This window comes from Trachurus japonicus, chromosome 8 (genome assembly GCF_045865225.1).
Source record: "Trachurus japonicus isolate A0001 chromosome 8, Traja_1.0".
Classification (NCBI taxonomy): domain Eukaryota; kingdom Metazoa; phylum Chordata; class Actinopteri; order Carangiformes; family Carangidae; genus Trachurus; species Trachurus japonicus.
The window spans coordinates 29,651,530-29,673,297 of record NC_140914.1 but is presented as its reverse complement, the minus strand read 5'-3'; the positions used below and the strand labels follow the sequence as shown (position 1 = coordinate 29,673,297).

Genomic DNA, 21,768 nt, shown 5'->3' with positions numbered 1-21,768 from the left:
TTTCATGTAAATAGTGCAAAAGGTCACATGACCAGGCCTCTTTACTTCCTGCTTGCACCTCTTGGGGGAGATGTCTACCTCAAACGTGTACATGAGGAAGTAAATAAAATACTTTAATTAACAGATATAACTAACATTTTTTTTTACATATATTCTTTAAAGGGTCTACTACTGATATGTAATGAGAATTATATGCCTGCATGCATATTTTGATCATAAGGAGAGTAGATGTAAGCACGGCAACAATTGTTGCCACTAGCATAACACATAGTCACATAGCATTATGCGAGATGTCAAAGGTTTTAGCTGTTTATTCTATTAATCTTGTGTTTTTTTCTACACAGCTTAAAAATATCAGAGGTCTTGGATCTTCTAGACCTAAAAAGACCCCAAAGTGATGTGTGTTGTGTGTGTGTGTGTGTTGTGACATGGTTACCAGCCACATCCAATATACCAGATTTTGTGACGGTCCAACTGCAGTAGGCTATACAAACTAAACCCGGACCCTGTTGATTTGTTCTGCTGATGTATCCTTCTCTGAGGGAGCTCACTGTTGAAATGCCAAATGCCTATTCAATGCAAACCAAAGGAAGGCACTTGATTGGAGCATGGATGAGTTGCTGACTTTTCATGGGATTCTGCTCACATATAGATTTTATTATTATTATTACTATTAGTAGTAGTAGTAGTAGAAGTAGTGGTAATAATAGTAGTATGGCAAGCATGGCAGCAGTCAGTTTATCAGGGGCAAACCAATCTGGTTTGAGTACAAGTTGTGGAGCCTTGTTTCACCCACAGTGTGCATGTTTTACATGGAGCCCTATTGTGGAGTCCACACACATCCGCCTAAAAGTAGCCTATAGGACAGGGCCCAGGTGTAGTCCTTGGTCAAGGTAAACAAGCAGAAGTTCCTCTAGGATGCACATTTGTACATGCCTTGTTAAAATATGTTTCACATGTTAGTGTCAGTTTTAATTTTTTATATGTGTAAATAGGTCAAATTATAGAATTTCTGAAAATTTAGACTATGCAGTTTCCCACCGGCAACAATTGTTGCCGAGTATAAAACCTAAATTTTCACTAACAAAACCAACATGAAATGAAAAAAAACATACATATTATGTGTTAGGGAGGTCCAAGGAGTGAAATGTATGCACTTATTTTGCAGGGAAAAATTTGGGATTAAACGGGTTAATTACAGTAACTTGAGTAAATGTAACTAGTTACTTTCCACCCCTGGTACCCACTAGTGAGACAGTGGAGAGTGTGAGAAAATGCTTACAGCAAGACAGCTCCTTACACAACCAGCTTAACACCAGATCAGATTGTGGTGGTAACTTAAAAAAGATGGTGGTCAGATGTCTGACCACCATCTTTTTCAAGTTACAACAAGGTTTTCTACAGGAGGAAGTAGAAAAACAAGCCCTGAGCTCTTACAGACTGGTTTAGTTATGTGGAAGATAATTGGGTGAAAATCAAAACCCATGTAGTGGAGGCTTTCCCTGAACACATTAACTCAGCAGACGGGAGCATCAAGTTCACCAGGGAAGACACTAAGGACAACAGGATAACTTTTTCTGGATTGTGCTCAATCAGTCCAGTAGGGCGAGTTTAAGTTTTGCATCTGCATATCTAGGGGAAGAGACACTCTTTTGAGGATGCTAATGTTCACAATTTGGACAGAGAAGATACATGGTTGTAGAAACGGGTAGAAGCCAATAAGGTCCAACTAGAGCAACCACCCTTGAACAGAAGTAGTGGCTACCAACACCAATTATCAGCCAACTATGATGCCATCATGGAAACCCTCCCATTGCTGGTTAACCTTCTTGAGGACTGGGTGGAATAATGCCTCACTGATGAGTTGTGCTTTGGCCCATCTGACCCTAACGAAGAAGTCCAGTTGTCTACAACTTTTTGTGGATGACTGAGAACCTACACAGACCTAACTGGGCTGACAAATTGTTTGCAAAACCACACAATTTTGGTGAAAAAAAAGATGCAATTGTATTCAAGTTTCGTTCTAGGAAGGAAGAAGAAAGAGAGCAAAGAAGGAAGGGAAAAAGGAAGGAAAGAAAGATGGAGGGTCAATTGGATCAAAGGAGGAAGGAAGAAGAAGCAAGGACGAAGGAAAGGAAGGAAGAAAGGAAGGAAGGGAAAAGGATTGTGGAAAGAAGGAAGAGAGAAAGGAAAGAAAGAAGGAAGGGTGGAGGAAGGGAACAGATTGACCCAGAAGGACAACAGGAGGGTTAAACAAAAAAGAAAATCTCTTTCTATGTTTGATTGTCATCTTCAAATAAAGTGTGGTCTGAGAATGTATCATGTTGATTAGGAAGCACTGAACAAAGTGGTAGAAGGAGCACAAACTACAACAATGTAAATTAAAAAGTGCATCTTTTTGTTCCTACAGGGTAACCAGGACACCGCGGCACCCCCGGACCCATCCATGGCTCAGGCTTACCCATCTGCCCAGTTTGCCCCATCTGCCCAGTTTGCCCCCCCTCCCCAGAACGGCATTCCAGCCGAATTCACAGCTTCACACCCCCATCCGCATCCACACTCTCACCCACATCCACACCAGCACCCAGCAGCGCCACAAGACTACACCGGGGTCCAGGCCTCCGTCAGCGAGCATCCACTCAACATGTACCAGTCCTCGCAGAGCCACAGTGAGCAGGGTGGATCAGACTCTGGCAGTCAGACAGTCACCGGAACAGCCACAGTAAGGCATTACAGGAAATACTGTTTAAGTGTGTTCAAGCGTGTTTCAGTTTGGAATAGTGGGTTTCTGCAGTAGTAGTTTCTGCCATTCCTTTATGAGCAGGCTCCGGGTTTGTAATGTGTAATTCAGTTCAAGTAGTACAAATGGATTGCAAAATAAGACATGGCATTACTAAAGTTTGAATGCAGTAGGAAACCTTTGCATAACTTCTAAGTTGCTTTGGTTAGATGTGTTTCCCAATGGGTTAATGTAAGACTGGACCACAATCTGTAGATAGAGGAGTGCAAAATCATGGTTGAAGGTTGGAATTTGAATCAGGTTGTAGGACTAATGGTGCGTTCATTACAACTCGGGGGTCGGGATTCCCAACTCGGAAATTTCCGACTTCCAACATCATTGCATTCACGCTGCAGGAACTCGGAAGAGAAAAAACATGGATACCCGAAGGAAGTTTGGCATGTTGTGGCTCATAGCTTAATACGAAAAATATATGCAGCAGCAAATTATGTTTATTTTGGAGGCAAATGAAGAGGAGAGGAGACGCCGCAGACGAGTGCACATAATGTTATGGCCTTGATAACAGTTAAATGTTATTTTCGTCACATACGAGGACCACAATTTCACACAATACAACAATCACAGCTTAACTCATTGAGTGCCGCGCTCCTTTCCAAAGTTTTAGTCAAGTGTACCGGCAAATTAGACCATATTTGACTTTTTATTTTAGAGCCATAGTGTATTCTATATTATTGCCACCAACACATACTGTAGCTCATTTGAAAGGTTTAACTTTATCCTTCAAATGGCCACAAACCGTTTGTTTCTACGTGCCTCCGTTCCTGAGAAAAGTCAAGCTAAACATGGCTGGGTTTCACCAAAATCCCTCCTTTTTTTCTAGAAAAGGAGATACAGTAGAGCGTCTTTTATGAAAGGTGCGCTGTTTGTGTCTGTCGCTCTTCAGACACTCGCATTTCTGGATCAAAGGGCTCGTATAAGATAAATATACACAACAATTGTTGTTCTATTCACAAAACCACCATCGGGGGCGGGGGGGGCGCCACTAAACAGCAATAACACAGACGCACCGTGCCGTGTCACAGCCTCTCGCCGCGGAACGTGAGGCTCTGCCGGCCACAGCGGCTCGCGAACACCGGTCCCGCCGGTGGTCGTGGTCCGTCTGTGGTACGGGTCGGTGGTGCCGGTCTGCTTTGGTCCAGAGACCATCAGATTTTACCGCGGGAGGACTTTGGGGAGGACACGGTGTTGCTCCAGATGAAGACCGGGCGGGACAGTGGGCTGAGAGCTTCCTGGTTCAGCTCCCAGCTGCTGCAGCCTCGCGGGTGAGAGCGGAGCAGCAGCGGAGCAGCTGCTGCATCCACATGCAGACCTCCGTTTGCAGAAGCTGAGTTATGATAAAAACTTCCAGATCATGAGCTGTCATGTGACTTTGATCGTCATCTATTTCAGTTCTCCTCGTCGTAGAGTCCCCAAATTTACATATAATGTGTATTAAAGTGTCTATTTTCATAATTTAAAAAAAAAGCAAAAAACGAAAAATTTCGTTTTTGGCACTCAACGCATGGGAACGAAAAACGAGAAATTACGTGGTTGGCACTCAATGAGTTAATATAAACGCTTTTCATATAGGCTACTGCAATATTACACAAATAATATGCATTAAAACCTCAACAAATAACTTAAAATTTCTAAATTCTAACTGTTTAAGACGAGGGCTGCCATGTTTTGATGTTGTCGTGACGTCAAGTCGGAAAGTCATACCCGAGTTTCCGACTTGTAATTTCCGAGTTTGACGCCATTCAATTCATTTTTTACAACTCAGAGCTCGTTTTTTTATAACTTCCGAGTTGTCTTGAACGCAGCATAAAGCTGGACCGAAACCTGAAGATAGAGTTTGGTAGAACTGGACAATCACTTGAAGGTGTGGGGCTCAAGGACCGGATCCCCGTGTAACATTACAAAGACATTGGATTCTACCCAATTACCACAGTGAAGAGGTGGAGCTTTGTAAAGGCTCAGGCTTAGGCTCAGAGTTCAGAACTTTTTGTTTCTTTTATCCACAAATGTATTAGCTAGCATTAATCCTTGGGGTCAATTTGACCCCAGCAATTTAAAATTCTACAAAGTCAATCCATCCATCCATTGTCTATTCTGCTAATCCATGCAGGGTCTTCCATTTTCTGAAAGTGCCGCCCACATCCAGAAAATGATTTTCATGCACCAGGCAGTAGACAGTTTGAGAGCTTGGTTTCTCATCACAGCTTTTGCAAGTTATAGGATTAATTCACTAAAATTCACCTTGCACCTTGCATCATTTTCTGTTGGCATATGCCTTGTCAACACAATAGAATTTGGTGAAAGGTCAAGGTCACTGTGACCTTACAACCATATGTCTCTTGCCATAAGGCCTTTATATCCTAATTATGACACCATTTAACCCTTACATACTGTTTAAATTTGATACCTTCACAGTATGGTTCGGGTCAATTTTGACCCGGACCAAGAATTCCCTCATAGTAAGTGTCTATATTGAATTTTAAACTACAGATCTATTTAGAATGTTTAAATAGCCTATGACACATAAATTAATGTATGATTAAGTGTTAAAAAAAAATTCAGAGAGCAGGGAGAGTGCATTTTTTAACTTTTACAACACTCGTTTTTGGATAAAAACTTCTATTATTACACAGTATTACATCCTGTTCTACATAAGACATAAACACATAAAAGCCACAATGATTTAAATATATTTCATTGAATTTTAAAATGGCATGAACTTTGTGGAACTGTTGGAGTTTATAATATGACCATGTTTAACCATTGCAACCATTAGGTGCTATATGTTATACGCTAAATGCTATATCATAAGAAATCATAATTATCAATATTAATTCAACATTTACCACTTAGAACACAAAAACATTAAATAATAAAATGCTTATTATAAAAAAAGAACTCTCCCTGCTTTATATATAATATGGTTTTCTTTGGCATTGTCTTCCTGCTCTGACACATCCTCCACCAGATCACTATCAACCTCCTCCTTTTGGAAGATCAGATAAAGGGCCTGTTGTACCAAGTCTTGCTGCCATGATGTCAGTCACTGAAATGGCAGCTCAGGAACCTCTATGTCATGACCCCCCACCACCACCCTCCCAACGCAAATTGATTCAAATTTGTTACTTTATAGATTGTTTTATTACATTGCAGGTGCAGGTGCTTGCAGGTGCAGATCTCGTGTCTGTGTCAAGGCACCCCTTGACCTCAGATGACCTCTGTTCCATTTGTGCACGATACTGTATGATCACTACTATGCTGTTTTACTATTTCACTGTTTCGAGGTTTCCCCATGCCCCCTCAAAGACCAGAAGGTGTCTGTCTCTGTGGGAACCTGGGCAAACGTGGTGGGAACGCAGGCAGTTCTCATGACAGTGTCGAAGTCCCCCTTGAACTCTGTTTCTGTCACCACTGTCCCATAAATTATACACACAAACATGGCCTGTACAGTTCCACAGTTTCAAGATTCCCTAAAACCACCATTTTTACTTGATTTGACCCACACTAGTGGATCTAAAATCCATCTAAACAGATACGGGTCAAATTTGACCCGAAACAGCCTCAGTGTATAAAAATTTGTAGCACCTGTTCAAAAGTATACAATTTAAAAATATTTTCATTTTTGTGTATTTTGGGTCACTTTAGGAAAAGTCATAACATTTCAGCCTAAAAGAATGATGTTTAGGGTATTTTTTCTGCTGTCAAATGTCAAAACAGGTCAAATTTGACCCGAACAGTATGTAAGGGTTAAAACAAATGTTTACTAGGATAAAGCAATATCATGACCAAAACTTTTCTGTGACATCATAACATTCTGGAAAAAAAAAAAACCCAACAACAACAAAAAAAAACCTGATCATTATTCAAAAGAGACTGAGTGCATCTTGACTGGTTGGTGGAGGCATAAAACAGTGATACAGTAAATCTAGCTGAGCTACTGTTCTAATATAATTCATATGATTTTGAATGCTGCATATACAAGTGCAGCCTTGCAGGCAACAGAAATCCTGCAAGTTATTTGGTCTCTGGATTTATAACTGTTCATTTTCATAAATATTTATGACACCGCTGACCTTACGTGTCATAAAGATGGGTATTATTTTGCATAGTTATATTGTGGTTGCTCAACACTAGGAAAAAAAAATGCTTAATTTTCTTTTTCTTTCTCAACTGGACTTTGAAACTCAATTCACACATGAAATATTGATTAAAGAGCAGTCCATGTCTGGGAAGAACCTGACTTATAGGAAATAGTGAAACCATACTGTATGTAGCAAACAGCAGCCAGATCAGACTTCAATCAATCATTCAACATCTGACATGTTGTGAGACAGTTTTAAGAGAAAAAAAACAGCAAATAGTGAATCAAGATTTAAGTTAATCTGTAGGTACACAATTTCCAAATTAATTAAGACATAATTGTGAAATAGAGTAGTGCAGTGTGAGCGTGTAGGCAGAACATGTTGTATAGATTGATTTCCCTTTTAGCAGGCTTTTAACTATGGATGCTAATTGGTAATAAGATTATTTCAATAAACTTCACTCTCAGACAGTCATCCCATGTTGGCAAAGGAGAAAGTCCACTAAAGATCATTTGTATGATGTGAGTTTCCTTGCCCCCTCAGATCAGCAACAGGCCAGAAGAGAACCTGATCACAGGTTTCTTTCACCCCATAATCACTGCAAGAAATACTGGATTACTTTTTCACAACCTTGGTCAATCCGATCTTGGTCAATCTGACAAAAAAAAAAAAAAAACTCTATAAACTAGTATAAATCTATCTCTGTCTCTGCAGCAAACTCAGAAGAGATCTGTCAACACAGATCAAATCGAATTAAACTCTATTGTTGTATTGTATATGCCTCATCACATGAACAAGCTGTCACTGCCACGCTGACTTAAAGGGATATGCCAACATTCATCTTAGTGTCTTGCCTCACTCTCGAGTCCATGACAAGCAGATAGACACCATCTTTTCGACTGTACGTGCAGTAACAAGGGGGATACGGGCAGAGCTCAAACGCTGGAAGTGTATAGGTAGTGTTAGACTGCCTCCACCTAAAGTCATCAGACAAACTCTTCAGCAACCGATCTTCGTCTCAGAGCTGACAGAACTCTCCGGTAAGGCATCTTGAGCTGTTAAATGCCGGTAACGGGACGAGATCGGTCAAAATGGAGGGTTCAAGCAAAGACGCTTTATTTTGGTTCAAACTAGCTACATCGAGGGTAGGTTAGCTTCAAAGTAAAAGCACAAATTCTATCGTCATGGTTTTCTGTATGTAAAGGGCAACGGGTGTTTTATTTTGTGAAAGTAACCAGAAGTGCGGCTAGCTTGAGTAGCGCCGAATTCGTCCAAACAAAATTGTAAACAGCTGGTATTTAGACAAATTAACGCCACACTGCTGGTCTAAACGACTACTTTCTCGCCAAATTTTTTTTGAAATGTCCATAAAGTGATATATTTACAGAGTTTAGAGCTAAAATTAAATCAGCTTCTGACTGCTGATTTCAGTTCGGAGGCAGCATTTGAGCTAAGCTAATTAGGTATCTCCCTTACTGCACGCACAGTCGAAAGGATGGTGTCTATCTGCTTGTCATGGACTCGGGAGTGAGGCAAGGTACGAAAAAAAATGTTGGCGTATCCCTTTAAGAGACAGGAAGTGTTATACCATTTCTTACCATTTGCAATGCTTCTGCTTCACTGACCCAGCACTGGAGACTGGGTGCAGAGAGCCTGCCTTTGTCCAAGTGTCAGATGAGCAGTGGCACCACAACATCCCCCTCCCCTACCTCATTTGATGGAGACTCACTCGTTGATTCTCTGACTGTACTCATTGATGATGTGCTCTCTTAATTTTTTTTCTACTTTGAGTTTACAATATGTGGGCATACTGTGGATCTTTGAATATCAAAAGAGTTTTGCATTGTGTTTGAGCGCCTGCCAAACTTTTATGTTTCAGTATTACATCACCTGGTATGGAGTTGAAGTCAAACACCTTCAAGTTGTTCACAAAGCAGCGTTTCTGTCCCCATCCCCTCTCATCTGATCAGCAGTAAGATGGCAGGACGGTCGGGGGACACTGAGCAGAGGTTTTTAGTAAGAAAACCTGAAAGTATAAAACAGATGGGGCCATAATTAGGACGTGGGATTTTTTATGTCTCAGTGCCGGAGTATCACATTTCTAGTCATTCTTAGAAAACTGGGTGCTGAGAGTGAAAACCCACAAGTTATTCTACCAGAGGAGAGAGTGAGACATCACAAGCACGTTGGAAGCAAGAAGAAGGCATACTTGCACATCTGGAAGTCTCATCAGGCCTGTCTGGTCCACTCCTTCCCCCACATCATCAAACCTTCCTCTCACTACTTTATTCTATCTTTTTGCCCTTGTTTTTCTTTTTTTTCCAGCTATGTGCTCTCTGCTTCTGGGTCTGTGTCTCACTCTGCAGCAAGCTTCAGCCCCAAAATACCATGAGGGTAATGATGATAGAAGATTCAAAAGGATTAATTCTTATTAGGAAGTGTAGGTCCTCCTCTGCTCTCAAACCTGTAGAAACTTTCCTCTGAGACTCTGCTCCATTAGTTTTGACATCACATCATCTCTGCAGATTAGTTCTAGTTGTCAATCTCCTGTTTTTCCACATCCCGAAAGTGCTCTACTGCAGTGAGGGTCCTTGACGGGGATTGTCCCCCCCCCTTTTTTTTATATATATAATATAATTTTTAGGATTTTGAACTGAATTAAAGATTAAAGGGACACTGTGTAACTTATCCTGTTATCTATTCACAAAAATCGATTATTTTGTTCAAAAGTTAAGTTTTTCATTAATTAGTAATTACCCCCATCAACAAACTGAAGTGTTCCTTTCAGCTCTGAATTTGCCGTTCATATCATTCATATCTACATGGAGCCGGTAAGCTCAGTGCTGGCTGCCATGTCGTGTCGTGTCATTTATGCTGTTACGAATGCAGCATGAAAAATATGATTGAGTTGCTTGCGATATATAACCGCAAAGCTAGATGGGAGGAATTCCTATACACAATGTACCTTTAAAGATGTAATTTTTTTCCTGAAATTTCTCTAAAATATTTCCAAATATTCACACCATTGGCCCCAATTTGAACATACATTGACTAAAGAATAGCATTATTCGGAACACATATTTGTGTGTTTCTGGTGTTTGTTTCAGAATTTAGTTCAATGGGGGGGGGGGGGGTCCGTGGTCTAATTTGTGTCAGTTTAGGTGTCCTTGATGTTTCAGAACCACTGTTCTACTGGATGTAGGACTAGAAAGACCTGAAAGATCCTGCCAACTGCTGATAAGCACAAATCTAGATCCATTAGACCAGGTCTTCAGGTGGCCAGTGTTGGTGACAGGAAGTGAAACCTGATGTGGATTGTTGTAGCTGATTGGACGTGGTGGTTCCTGAATAGAAGCTTTTCAGTTCAGCCGTGTTGTAGAGTGGTTATCTGAGTGACTGTAGTCCGGCCCTGTCAGCTCCACCCAGTCTGTGCGTTCTCCTCTGACCTCATCAACACAGAGCTGCTGCTGACTGGAAGCTGTTGTTGTAAAATCTCTAGAGACTGTCATATGTGAACATCCTGGAAATGAATGGATTGGCTAACACTTTGATTCTACAATTCACACTCTGTTTTACCCTCAGTTGTGAACAAGACCTTCAGATACTTAATGTAATATTTAGTTATATACTGTATCACTGAATAAAAAACAGAAATGTCTTTTCTTTTCACATTTTACTTTCCTTGGGGGAAGACCCAGCCAGTGGGTTGGAAAATGCTTGAATAAACTAGTTAAAACTATCTCCACCTCAAGCAGGCCCACCAGTAAAATGCTGCAATGTATCAATTACCAATGTAATTTAAAAAAATGTCAGAGACCCTTTATCTTACTGTAACAAGTGCACAGTTCTGTAGGACTATTTCTTCCACCACTAACTGTTGCATAATTAAGGCTCCAATAATTTTGTAGTAAAACAGGATCAATTCTTAAGCCCCGCCCACCACCCGTTTGCTCCAGGTCGAAAGGTGAGAGAGCAGAGAGCATCGAGGTGGACAGAGGAGGAAACATCAGAGAATGTCAGCTTCATGTTTGAGCCTTAGTCAGACTCAGAGGAGTCTGATGAGACCAGAACCAGAGAGCAGAGCAGAGCAGTCATTGTATAGTCAGCATAATCTGTTCATGTTGTATGACAACTTGTAACTCACAGTGGATGGATTTTTAGCTTAACTATGCTACATCTTTACCTTCCGACCCGATGTCCCAGCTCTCGTCTCTCCGGCACCGCCACACAAACGCACCCCGTAACTCGTAATCTCTTGTTTATGACAGATAAGACTACACAAATATACACATGGTAACATCGAATCCATGGATTGACTTCTCACCGGCTTCGTTGAAAACAAATGCACATGGAGGAGAGGAGGGTTAGCAAAACAGAGGAGAAGAGTGTTCAAAGAATAGAATAAAGTTTTAAGGGTGATATGTGACCCGTTCCATCAAAATGAGTCGGAAGTCGCAACGTTCTATTTTTAGATAATCAGCTGATAACATGGAAAACCCATAGAAAATCAAAAAAAATGTTTTACCCTAATTTCAAAGCAATGACATTCAAAAACAATCTCCCAAAGTTTCACAGTCCAGATAATTGAGAAAAGGCACGTAAATGATGATTAAAGTTGACCTGCAACTTAAACCCTCTGAAAATGAGTGCTGCTTCGGTGCGAAACATGAAATATCTCCTGAACCGTTCATGATAGAGACGAGCTGTAAACTGCATCTGAATCGCGGGATTCTCCGCTTTCCGACGGTCATTGAATGTTGCCTCTATGACGAGAAGGGACGGATACAGAAACAGATGCTAAACCGAGTAGCATTGACGCTAACAGAGCGTAGCATCGATGCTAAACCGAACGTAGCATCGATGCTAACCCGAACGTACACGCTTGCACATGTTTTACAAAATGTCAACAAAACATGACAACTTCTGAACCGTTTATGATAGAAACGAGCTGTAAAAAGCATCTGAATTGTGAGATTCCCTGCTTTCCGAGGGTCATTGAATGCTGCCTCTATGACAACAAGGGACCTATAGGGTGCGTGTAACCACGTGGTACAGGAACAGATGCCAGAGTCACTGGCAAAAACTTTAACTGCTATTTTCTCAGGTTTTAGAACGGAATAAGAGAGTAGGAGATCGTAATTCAAATGGCCACATCTCGAAAACCATCAAATGTATGACTCTGACTAGGGTATCATTTTAAAGCTTATTTTCTAATCTTTCCATTGATACCAAAATCTCAACTTTGAAATTTGGGTCAATGTGACTCATTTTGATGGATCGGGTCACATATCATGAACGGCTGGGCAACATTGCAGCCTAATCAACTGACAGGATGCATCTTGAGTTATAACCTCAATATGTACTTACCATTTCAACACATGCTAATGTAAATACACTTTTATCATGACTTAAAACTTTACTTTAATTCACTTGAGACTTAATACAACACACAAAATAGTCATGGGCACATGGGCTGTAATACAGCATTTTGTTCACCTTTTGGTATTAGAATAGTATAATTTGATGAAGTTATATTATCATATTTTCATCAGGAAAATATAGAACCATTTAAAATCTGTGTGTGATTTGCCTCATGGTGTTTGTAAGAGTTGAGTGAAGCTGGTTTTAGGAAACACTTATGATAAATGATAAAAAGCTGCAAATGAATGGACTTAGTCTATTTGCTTAAAGGGATAGTTCAACATTTTGGCAAATTGGCCCATTGCCATAATCGCTATAGTCATAGCAGTAGGTTTGTTACCTTTATTTGTTGGTGTAAGCTATTTTAAGAATGGCGGAGCGCAGCCGCGAGCTGCTCAGAGCTACGCTACGGCTGATCAAACTTATCAGATACACAATCCAACACCTCCAAAACGCTCTGGTGGACAAGTTGTGATCTGCACATTCACCACGCTATGAGATAATAACAGAATGTTACGAGACAGAGTTGTTTTAGAGGGAAATTAATGCAAAACCGCTGATGCGCGTTGCTTTCAGGGACAGCTTTTCAGCAAGCAGTCTCTGTATTTACCTTGAAAACAACTCTGTCTTGTAATGTTACATTATTATTTCATAGTGTGGTGAATATGCAGGTCACAACTTGTCCACGAGAGCATTTTGAAGTTGTTGGATTGTGTATTTGATGAGTTTGATGAGGGAAACCAAGAAATCCCATTAGCCTCCGTAGCGTAGCTCTGAGCAGCTCACGGCTCTGCTCCGCCGTTCTAAAAATAGCTTACACCGACAAATAAGGTAACAAACCTACTGCTATGACTATGGGCCAATTTGCCAAAATATTGAACTATCTCTTTAACATTTAGTGGCTGGAGGTGGGGTCTGGGATCACGCTGCCTCGTCCAACAGCGCTGTGCTGTGCTGTGTGTGGATCCAGGAGGAATGATCTCATCTGGTCGGAGTGTTTATAGAGCGACGTCAGCCTCACTGTGAGCCTCACGCTGGCTGTGGCGAGGGGGTAGAAGGGAGAGAGAAAAGGTTTTCAGAAACCTGAGAGACACATCATATACAGTACATCCAACTGCAACACATATTTCCATTCAGACACACAACAGTGGGGTTTTCTGTGTCAACAAAGGTATCCTGGCGTTGGAGTATAGGTGAAAAGAAAAGGTTCATGCTCCCCAGAGGACCTTTTCCATTGCAGACTCCACATTTCTGCAAACGTTCATGCTTCATTGGGAATGAACTCATCTGATTCTAATGATCCCGTGGCCTCCGCTCTGAAACTGCAGTCAAGAACAAACTGTACTGGAAGGAAAAATTTCAGGAAAATCTCAACTCCCTTAAGTCACGCTTCATTTATTGTGGTTTTCCAAAGTTTGGTCTGTCGTTGTCAGGTCCATTTTTATTCATATAGTGCCAAATCACAACATAAGTTGTTTAAAGGCACTTGGTCTAGACAGTCTGTTCATAACATTGATAACAGAGACCCAGCTATTCCCAATACGAGCAAACACTTGGCAGCAGTGGTAGGACAGAATCGTTCTTTAGTGTTACTACATTGACATTCAGTCACACATACTTAGAGCATCGCAGGCCTGTTGAGGTGAATATTATAATTAGAATGACCAGAGATAAATTCTTCGAATCCCTCTAGACATTGTGAATAAGGGGCCAGGAAGAGAGAGCCCAGCAGATGGACCGGTCATAATCTGTCATCCTGGAGAGGGCCACTGATAGCTCATGGTTTCAATCCTCAAAAGAGCTGAAGGTCACTTAAGGAGTAGGTCTTAGTCTGAAGTTGGACTAGATGAAGGCCACACCCCCATTTCACATAGTAGCACACAGCATATGCATCAGTGTAATAAGATGGAAAACTTCTGCCTCTATAGGGATCTCTCACTCAAGATAAGGACAGAATATAGCATCAGGGAATGTCATGAAGTAGCAGGGGATCATGGAAGCTGTTGTCTTCACCACAAAGGTCTTACTGCCATGTGCAAAAGAAGAGAGAAAAAGTGAAAGATGTGGGTTTTCGGCTTCAAGTCCTCTAAAACTACCTAACAATAACAATGGCCAAGTGATGTAAACAGCTCTCTGATTGGTTAGAAAGCTAACCAGTGAGTTTTTTGTTTTTTTTTACAAACACCAAAGGCCCAGAGTGCCAGAGAAGCTAAAAGGAAAAGCTAAATGACTAAGCAAACCGATTTGCTAATAGGGACAGGACAGGGAACTGGAAAAGGAAACTCAGCCATTTTTCCCCATTTTTAAATTGCCTTTTGACATATTTTTTTCTAATTCTATTATTTATTCATTAATCAATAAATGTATTCTCTTCTGTAATGTTTCACATTGTTTTTGTAAATCAGATTTTGAAATCATTGATGGATCAATTGTCCATTTGATAAATATTTATTTATTTAATTTAACAATCCTGCTTTTAAACATTGTGTAAGAATTCCTCCCATCTAGCGTTGCGGTTGTATATCACAAGCAACTCAATCATATTTTTCATGCTGCATTCACGTGAAATTGGGCAGACGGTAGACGGACGACAGCCGCTGCACGTAACGGCATAAATAAGCCTCTATGTAAACAAGTGGTCCGTCAGCACGAGGCAAAACAATACACGTGACAATATATTGTCATGGCGATGTGGTATTGTTTACCTGACCCACGTTTTACCGGCTTTCTCTCCACTTCTGTGACCAAAATGACATCTGGTTTGTTACCGACGGCCGTCTGCCTGAATGCAGCATCAGCGTAACGCTCCATTCCTCCTCACTGCGTTACTGCGGTGACTTTTCACAGACGCCACCTCGACCTGAGCCGACAGCTCCGGTGTCTCCGCTGAGTTTCCGTGGTTTCCTACCGTCACGCTGCCACTGAACGTAAAAACATGGAGACACCACATGGCAGCCAGCACCGAGGTTACCCGCTCCATGTAGATATGAATGATATGAACGGCTAATTCAGAGCTGAAAGGAACACTTCAGTTTGTTGATGGGGGGATTACTGATTAATAAAAAACATACTTTTGAACAGGAGAAGTTACACAATGTCCCTTTAAAGTTGTGGATGACGCGTTTCCTTCTCTGTTTATGAACACGTCAAGGATAAAGATGGACAGAGTTTTTGAAAAAGCTTTTTCTCTCCAGGTTTCACCTCGTTGTCTTCTCTCCGCCTTGGAGAGCATGATGTTGGCAATCATCTCTGTTTGATATCTCCAAATATGTCTGAAGCAGCTCTACATTGAGCCCGTCCTCACCTCATATCAGTGTCTGGTGCCAATAGGGATGAGATGAGGATGCTTTTGTCTCGCTGTTTGTTTGTTTTATTCCTTCGCCGCTCGTGTAGGCGGATGTCGCCCAACCACTCTGCACAGATGGCGGTCCGTGTTGTGTGTGTGTACACTCCTTTCCATATGTGCTCGTATATACCTAGGCATTGCGTGGAAGACTTGCAGTCTGCTGGCCTTATGCTGCTTCTTCTTTTCAAGCTCACACACCCACATACACACACACACACACACACACACACACACACACACACACACACACACACACACACACATGCAAACTGTATTTTTAGCTGGCCTGGAGCCTGGGACTGTTTGTGAGCAGGAGACAGAGACAGAGGGAAGAATGGAGAACATTGTCTTTCTGTGGGATCATGATTGTACAGTAGTATGTTACACATTCTACTGCTCACATGAATTATTCAACCAGAGAAGAAACATAGACACATTTGTCAGTCGTGTCACACGCCATGTCTTTGACCTGTCAACACAGTGTCAATGCACTTCTTGTCTTTTTGAGGACACTTTTCGGTGCTGTGGGTGTCTCCCCCTCCCTCGCTGCTGTGTGGGGATGTTAACTCATGAACAACCCTGGAGAGAGACACATCAACAGTTTGTGTAACACACACAACCGTTTACTCACTCACACACACACATGCAGCGTAACAGGAGGCTGTTGAATTCTCTCTTGTGTTTCACAGCCATTGATCTCACTCACACAGAGTGCTAAAGGACAAACACTGCTGATACGGTATGTGTGTGCCATGTGTGAGTGCATCTGTGTGTGTGGTGGTGGGGGGGGGGCAGTCGGTTCAGGCTTCTCTCTGATTCATGGTTTCTATGGAGAAAGGCCACCTCTGATATGAGTGCAGGTTCCTAATGAATGAAGCCCGAGCCAGGGACGGGTCTTCCATGGTGACACAAGGGGGCAGCCGCCCCCCCCTTACAATCTTATTGGCCACCCTATGTGTCCCGTCAAATGGTCATTGACTTACAGAGCTACAAGCACTAACTTCTGACTGAGGCTCTTAATCAACTCTGTACAGCAAACATCCCAGTGTTCTGTCTAGTAAATAAAGAAAATTGTGGAAGATTGTTATTGTTCTCAATTTTACCATTTGAGTAATGTTTGTTCTGGTTATTCCGTATTGACCAACTGTTACACAAAACACTGAGAGGTTTATTGTACAGAGTTGAGCTCTAACGACTGGCTAAGAGTATAAGATATTTCTGTTCACTGTGAAAATGTTTTTTCTTAGTTACAAGATAGAGTTGATTATTGATTGACTATAAATTTAATATTGACAAGTGGAAAATGGAAAGGTCATAGACATCTTCCTTACAATATGAAAGATTCAATGTGGCCAATAAAAGCAAGATGAAGAGATACTGTAAACAGTGTGTAACTACAATATAAATATTCAAGACAGTGATCAGTGGCAGCCATTTTTGTTACTTTTGCCCCCCTCCCAAATTCACTGTTGTTACCCCGTGTGCCCCTCACCAGAAAATACTCTGGACCCGCCCCTGGCGCGAGCTCGACGCTCTGATCAGCCTCCACCTCCACAAATTCACAGAGACACTCGTAAACGACCACAAGTTGTGCTGTTTACTGAAACGCAGTCAAAAAGGAGGCAATTAAAGTGATGTGCCAACAAGTGGAAAGCACAGAGAGCGCTTCAAAAACTGTGGCTCTGCTCTCTTGTCTGACCCGATATCCCTGCCTCCTCACTTCCATTAAACTCATGACCAAGAAGACAAACAAAAACCTCTTGCCCCAAAAGCAGTTTATGTGGAGGAATACTGAGTGAGTTGGTTAGTTCCAAATAAACTGCTTTTTTTCCGACCATTTGATGCACCATAAAAATAATTCTATACATTGTGCACTTAAAGGGATATTTCAACTTTTTGCAAATTGCCATAATCCCTATCAGTAGGTTCATTACCTTTAATTGTCCATGCAAGCTGTTTTTAGATCGGCCGGGCAAAGATGTGAGCTTTTCATGGTGTGCGGTACTTTCTTCTTTCCCTCATCAAACTCATAATACACAATCCAACAACTCCACAACTCTCTTGTGGACAAGTTGTGACCTGCACACTGTGAAATAATAATGGAAATGCGACGGAGCTGTTTTCGAGGCAAATACATAGCCGGAACTACATTCCAGACACAGTTGCTGATGCAAGTACTGTAGTTCCGAATATTTGCTTCATGTGTCGTAATGTTACACAATAATACATTATTATTTCATAGTGTAGTGAAGGTGCAGGTCACAACTTGTCCACTGGAGAGTTTTGGAGATGTTGGATAGTGTATTTAGTTTGATGATGGAAACATGGAAACACTGTGCGCCTCTGTTGTGTTAGCTCAGCAGTTTGCATCTCTGCCCCGCCGATCTAAAAACAGCTTGCACCGACAATTAAAGGTAACGAACCTACTGCTATGACTACAAGGATTATGGCAATAGGCAAAATTGCCAAAATGTTGAAATATCCCTTTAAACTGTTGTATTATTTTGAGATGGGACTTCTTTTAGGCAGCGACCATACACTGTTAGTTTAGGTCCGTTCACAGCTGTTTATCTCCTGTATCTCTGTACAGAAGGGTTGGGAAACAGTTCTTTAGAGAGTACTGAATCAGAATCAGTTCATTAAAAAGATTCGTTCAAAAAATCTGTTCACCGAATCGTTCAGTGCTTGGCGGGAGCCCTGACTAGTACGTTCACTGAAAGTATCAGTACATTCACTGAATGTACAGATGTTTGCAAGCGACATAGCAAGTTTGGTAAACTTAGTCTATACAGACATCAACGAGCGAGTTACAAGTGTAAGGTCCTGTACTGTGAACTTCATATACCATTACAGCAGTGCTAAAGGAGACACTGGGCACAAACACAAGCTACTCTGTTTTTGAATTCTAAAATTGGTTTTGCTGTGTAGACAAAAACTGAAACTTGACGTGATAATGAACAAATGTGCGAAGGTGGTTATTTCATGTCATGATAAATTACATCTCTAGACTTATTTTCTATTTTAACCTTACTGTACCCTGACAGTCTGGATGACTGTGTGTACACATGGTCAAACGAGTGTGAGATGTGACACATTCTTACTGCGCAGCCTGTGTTTATAAAGACCAATTTGGGAAATGACACATGCAGCATTTAAGGCTCTGGCTGAGGAACATGCTCTCTTAAACCCTACTTACAACTAAATTAGTGGGTGTTGGCAAGTCCTTTGAACACAGGTAAACACAGGCGACTGATACACAGCCGGGGAAGTTTGACTGAGACAACGCAAACAAGTGCAGGAGACACTTTTCTCTCATTGGAGACAAGTTGCTTATAGTGTAAATGTCATGATTTGTTTCATCAAGAGGTCAATGACCACTTGGCAAATGGATTAGCATGTCTTTTTATGGGTGAGTGAGTTCAACTTCTTACTGGTACCTCGTGACTGTGACTATACCCACGGACCTCCGTTATATATGTACTGGTGCGTTTCAGGCAACCTGTAACTTGTTTTTTTCTGACCTGTTACCCATGAAAGCGCACTGGAACAGCAGTCAAACCCGTAACTTCCCACCCGTGAACTCGTACCAGATCGATGTACTCCCAGTTCCGACATCTGACGTCACACAGCCAATGAGAAGGCATCTTTGACTGAAATGATGAAGAAGCACAAACTCAATACGGTTCGCCGTGTTTGTTTATTTACATCTTTCTACCAGAATTCCTTGCGCTCTGACAGTTTGGCGTAAGTTGCCTGGAACGCTACAACGTCGTAAGTCGTGACTTATGGGTTCAAAAACCTGCCTGGAACGCAGCATGAGTTCATTGTCTATTGTCCTGGGTCGGTTCGTCTGTTGTCCATGCTCTGTGTTCCAGAGGTTTTACCTTTGTGTGAGTTTAAATGAATCTTTTTGTTTCATTTTTCCGTTGTTTTCAAGTCTGCATTTTAGGTCCAGTTATTCTAAACCCTTACAGAATGAACCGAAAAAGGACAATGGAAAAACACTCAGGTTCAAATATACTCAGGCATTTCATTTATTTACCTAGCTGTTCTTATTTTCTTTCAAATTGATTTTTCTTCTAGCTTATTAGGGCGACAGTGGCTCAGGAGGAAGAGCCGGTTGTCCAATCACAAGAGGGCTGGCAGTTTGAATTCCGCTCCATCCCAGTTGCCGTTGTAGTGTCCTTGGGCAAGACACCTTACTTACTCACCTTGCCTTGTGTGAACGTGTATGAGTGTGTATGAATGTTTGGTGGTGGTTGGAGGTGATTTGGCGCACACTGGGCAGCTGGAGCTACAGCTATACCTTACCACCACTGGTGTGAATGTAGTATGAGAAGAAGAAGAATGGTTTCTGTAAAGCGCTTTGAGTGCCTAAAGAAGCGCAATATAAATCCAAGCCATTATTACTTGTCTTATTGTCCTCCTTCGGTGACTGTGGGAACTGAATTGCCCTTCTGGGCTAAATAAAGCTTTCTGATTTTGATTTTGATAAATACATAAGGAAACAAGACAGAGGTGTGGCAGTCACACAAGAGGGAGAACACAGGAAGGCAAGATAGGAACCTCAAAATAAAACAGGAACTAGACGAGAGACACAACAGTTAATGTTTTACAGTCAGTTCTGTAGGCACACAATGTGCAAGGAGCGAGGGCGGCTGTCTCTGGTTTTGTTTGCTTGCAGTGTCCTCAGTGTCAGGGCGTTAACATGCTGACCACTGGAAACTCTCCCAGCTGATGCTCCACTGACAGGAGCACAAAGGCTCCACATAGGGGGGGGGGGGCTCTGTCTTCTGTTCCATCAGCACTTTGCTCTGACCACTCCATTTTTAAAAGACTGGCTCCTGCACAGCAGTGTTTGATTCCAAAACAGCCTTGATTTAAAGGGGCATTGTGTAACTTCTCATGTTATCTATTCATGAAAATCGTTTATTTGGTTCAAAAGTCTGTTTTTTTTCATTAATCCCAGTAATCCCCCCCGTCAACAAACTGAAGTGTTCCTTTCGGCTCTGAATTAGCCGTTCATATCATTCATATCTACATGGAGCGGGTAAGCTCGGTGCTGGCTGCCATGTGGTGTCGCCATGTTTTTACGTTCAGTGGCAGCGTGATGGTAGGAAACCACGGAAACTCAGCGGAGACACCGGAGCTGTCGGCTCAGGTCGAGGTGGCGTCTGTGAAAAGTCACCGTGGTAACGCAGTGAGGAGGAATGGAGCGTTACACTGATGCTGCATTCACCTGCAGTCGGGCAGACGGCTGTCGGTAACAAACCAGATGTCATTTTGGTCACAGAAGTGGAGAGAAAGCCGGTAAAACGTGGGTCAGGTAAACAATACCACATCGCCATGACAACATATTGTCACGTGTATTGTTTTGCCTCGTGCTGACGGACCACTTGTTTACATAGAGGCTTGTTTATGCCGTTATGTGCAGCGGCTGTCGTCCGTCTGCCGTCTGCCCAATTTAATATGAATGCAGCATGAAAAATACGATTGAGTTGCTTGCGATATACAACCACAACGCTAGATGGGAGTAATTCCTACACAATGTACCTTTAATGTTGGAGTGAAGAGCAGATCAGCAGTGATGTAACTGCTGATGTTGAGAAAACTGTGACAATGTGACATTTGAAGTGAACAGGATTTCAAAAAAGTAAGGTGATCTGAAGCACATTATATGTGGTTTGGTACAAACATTACCAAATCAGTCATTCAGTTGGAATCAATCAATCAATCAATCAATCAATCAATCAATCAATCAATCAATCAATCAATCAATCAATCAATCAATCAATCAATCAATCAATCAACGTTTATTTATATAGCACTTTATAGTGCTGCCCTACAAAGGCAAAGTGCAGTATCTGCAAAGAGTATAGAATTTACTCTATAATTCCATTGGAGTAAAACCAAGGCAAAGTGTTGTATCTGCAGCTAATATCAAGCCAAAGTGCAGTATCTGCACCAAAACCAAGGCAAAAGTGCAGTATCTGCCATAAAACGGTCAAAATTGGTCAGAAAGACAAACTACAAAATACATTTAATTCAGTCCACCTTTATCTAATCAATTATAGACTTGGTAGTTATTCATAATTTGATGCTTAAACCTGACAATGTTTAAT

General features: G+C 41.6%; 1 protein-coding gene across 12 annotated transcripts in view; it reads left to right on the top strand.

The window, feature by feature from the left end:
* The window catches only part of rbfox1 (RNA binding fox-1 homolog 1), a 455,321-nt gene that overhangs the window by 370,832 nt on the left and 62,721 nt on the right, over positions 1–21,768 (top strand). For all 12 annotated transcript variants that reach the window (XR_015036322.1, XR_015036321.1, XR_015036320.1 and 9 more), the window contains one exon: positions 2,411–2,722. Coding sequence is in view for 9 of the 12 variants with exons in the window: in XM_085785148.1 (XP_085641274.1) it covers positions 2,411–2,722 (312 nt within the window). In the remaining 3 variants the exon portion in view is untranslated. The remainder of the gene's footprint in view (positions 1–2,410; positions 2,723–21,768) is intronic.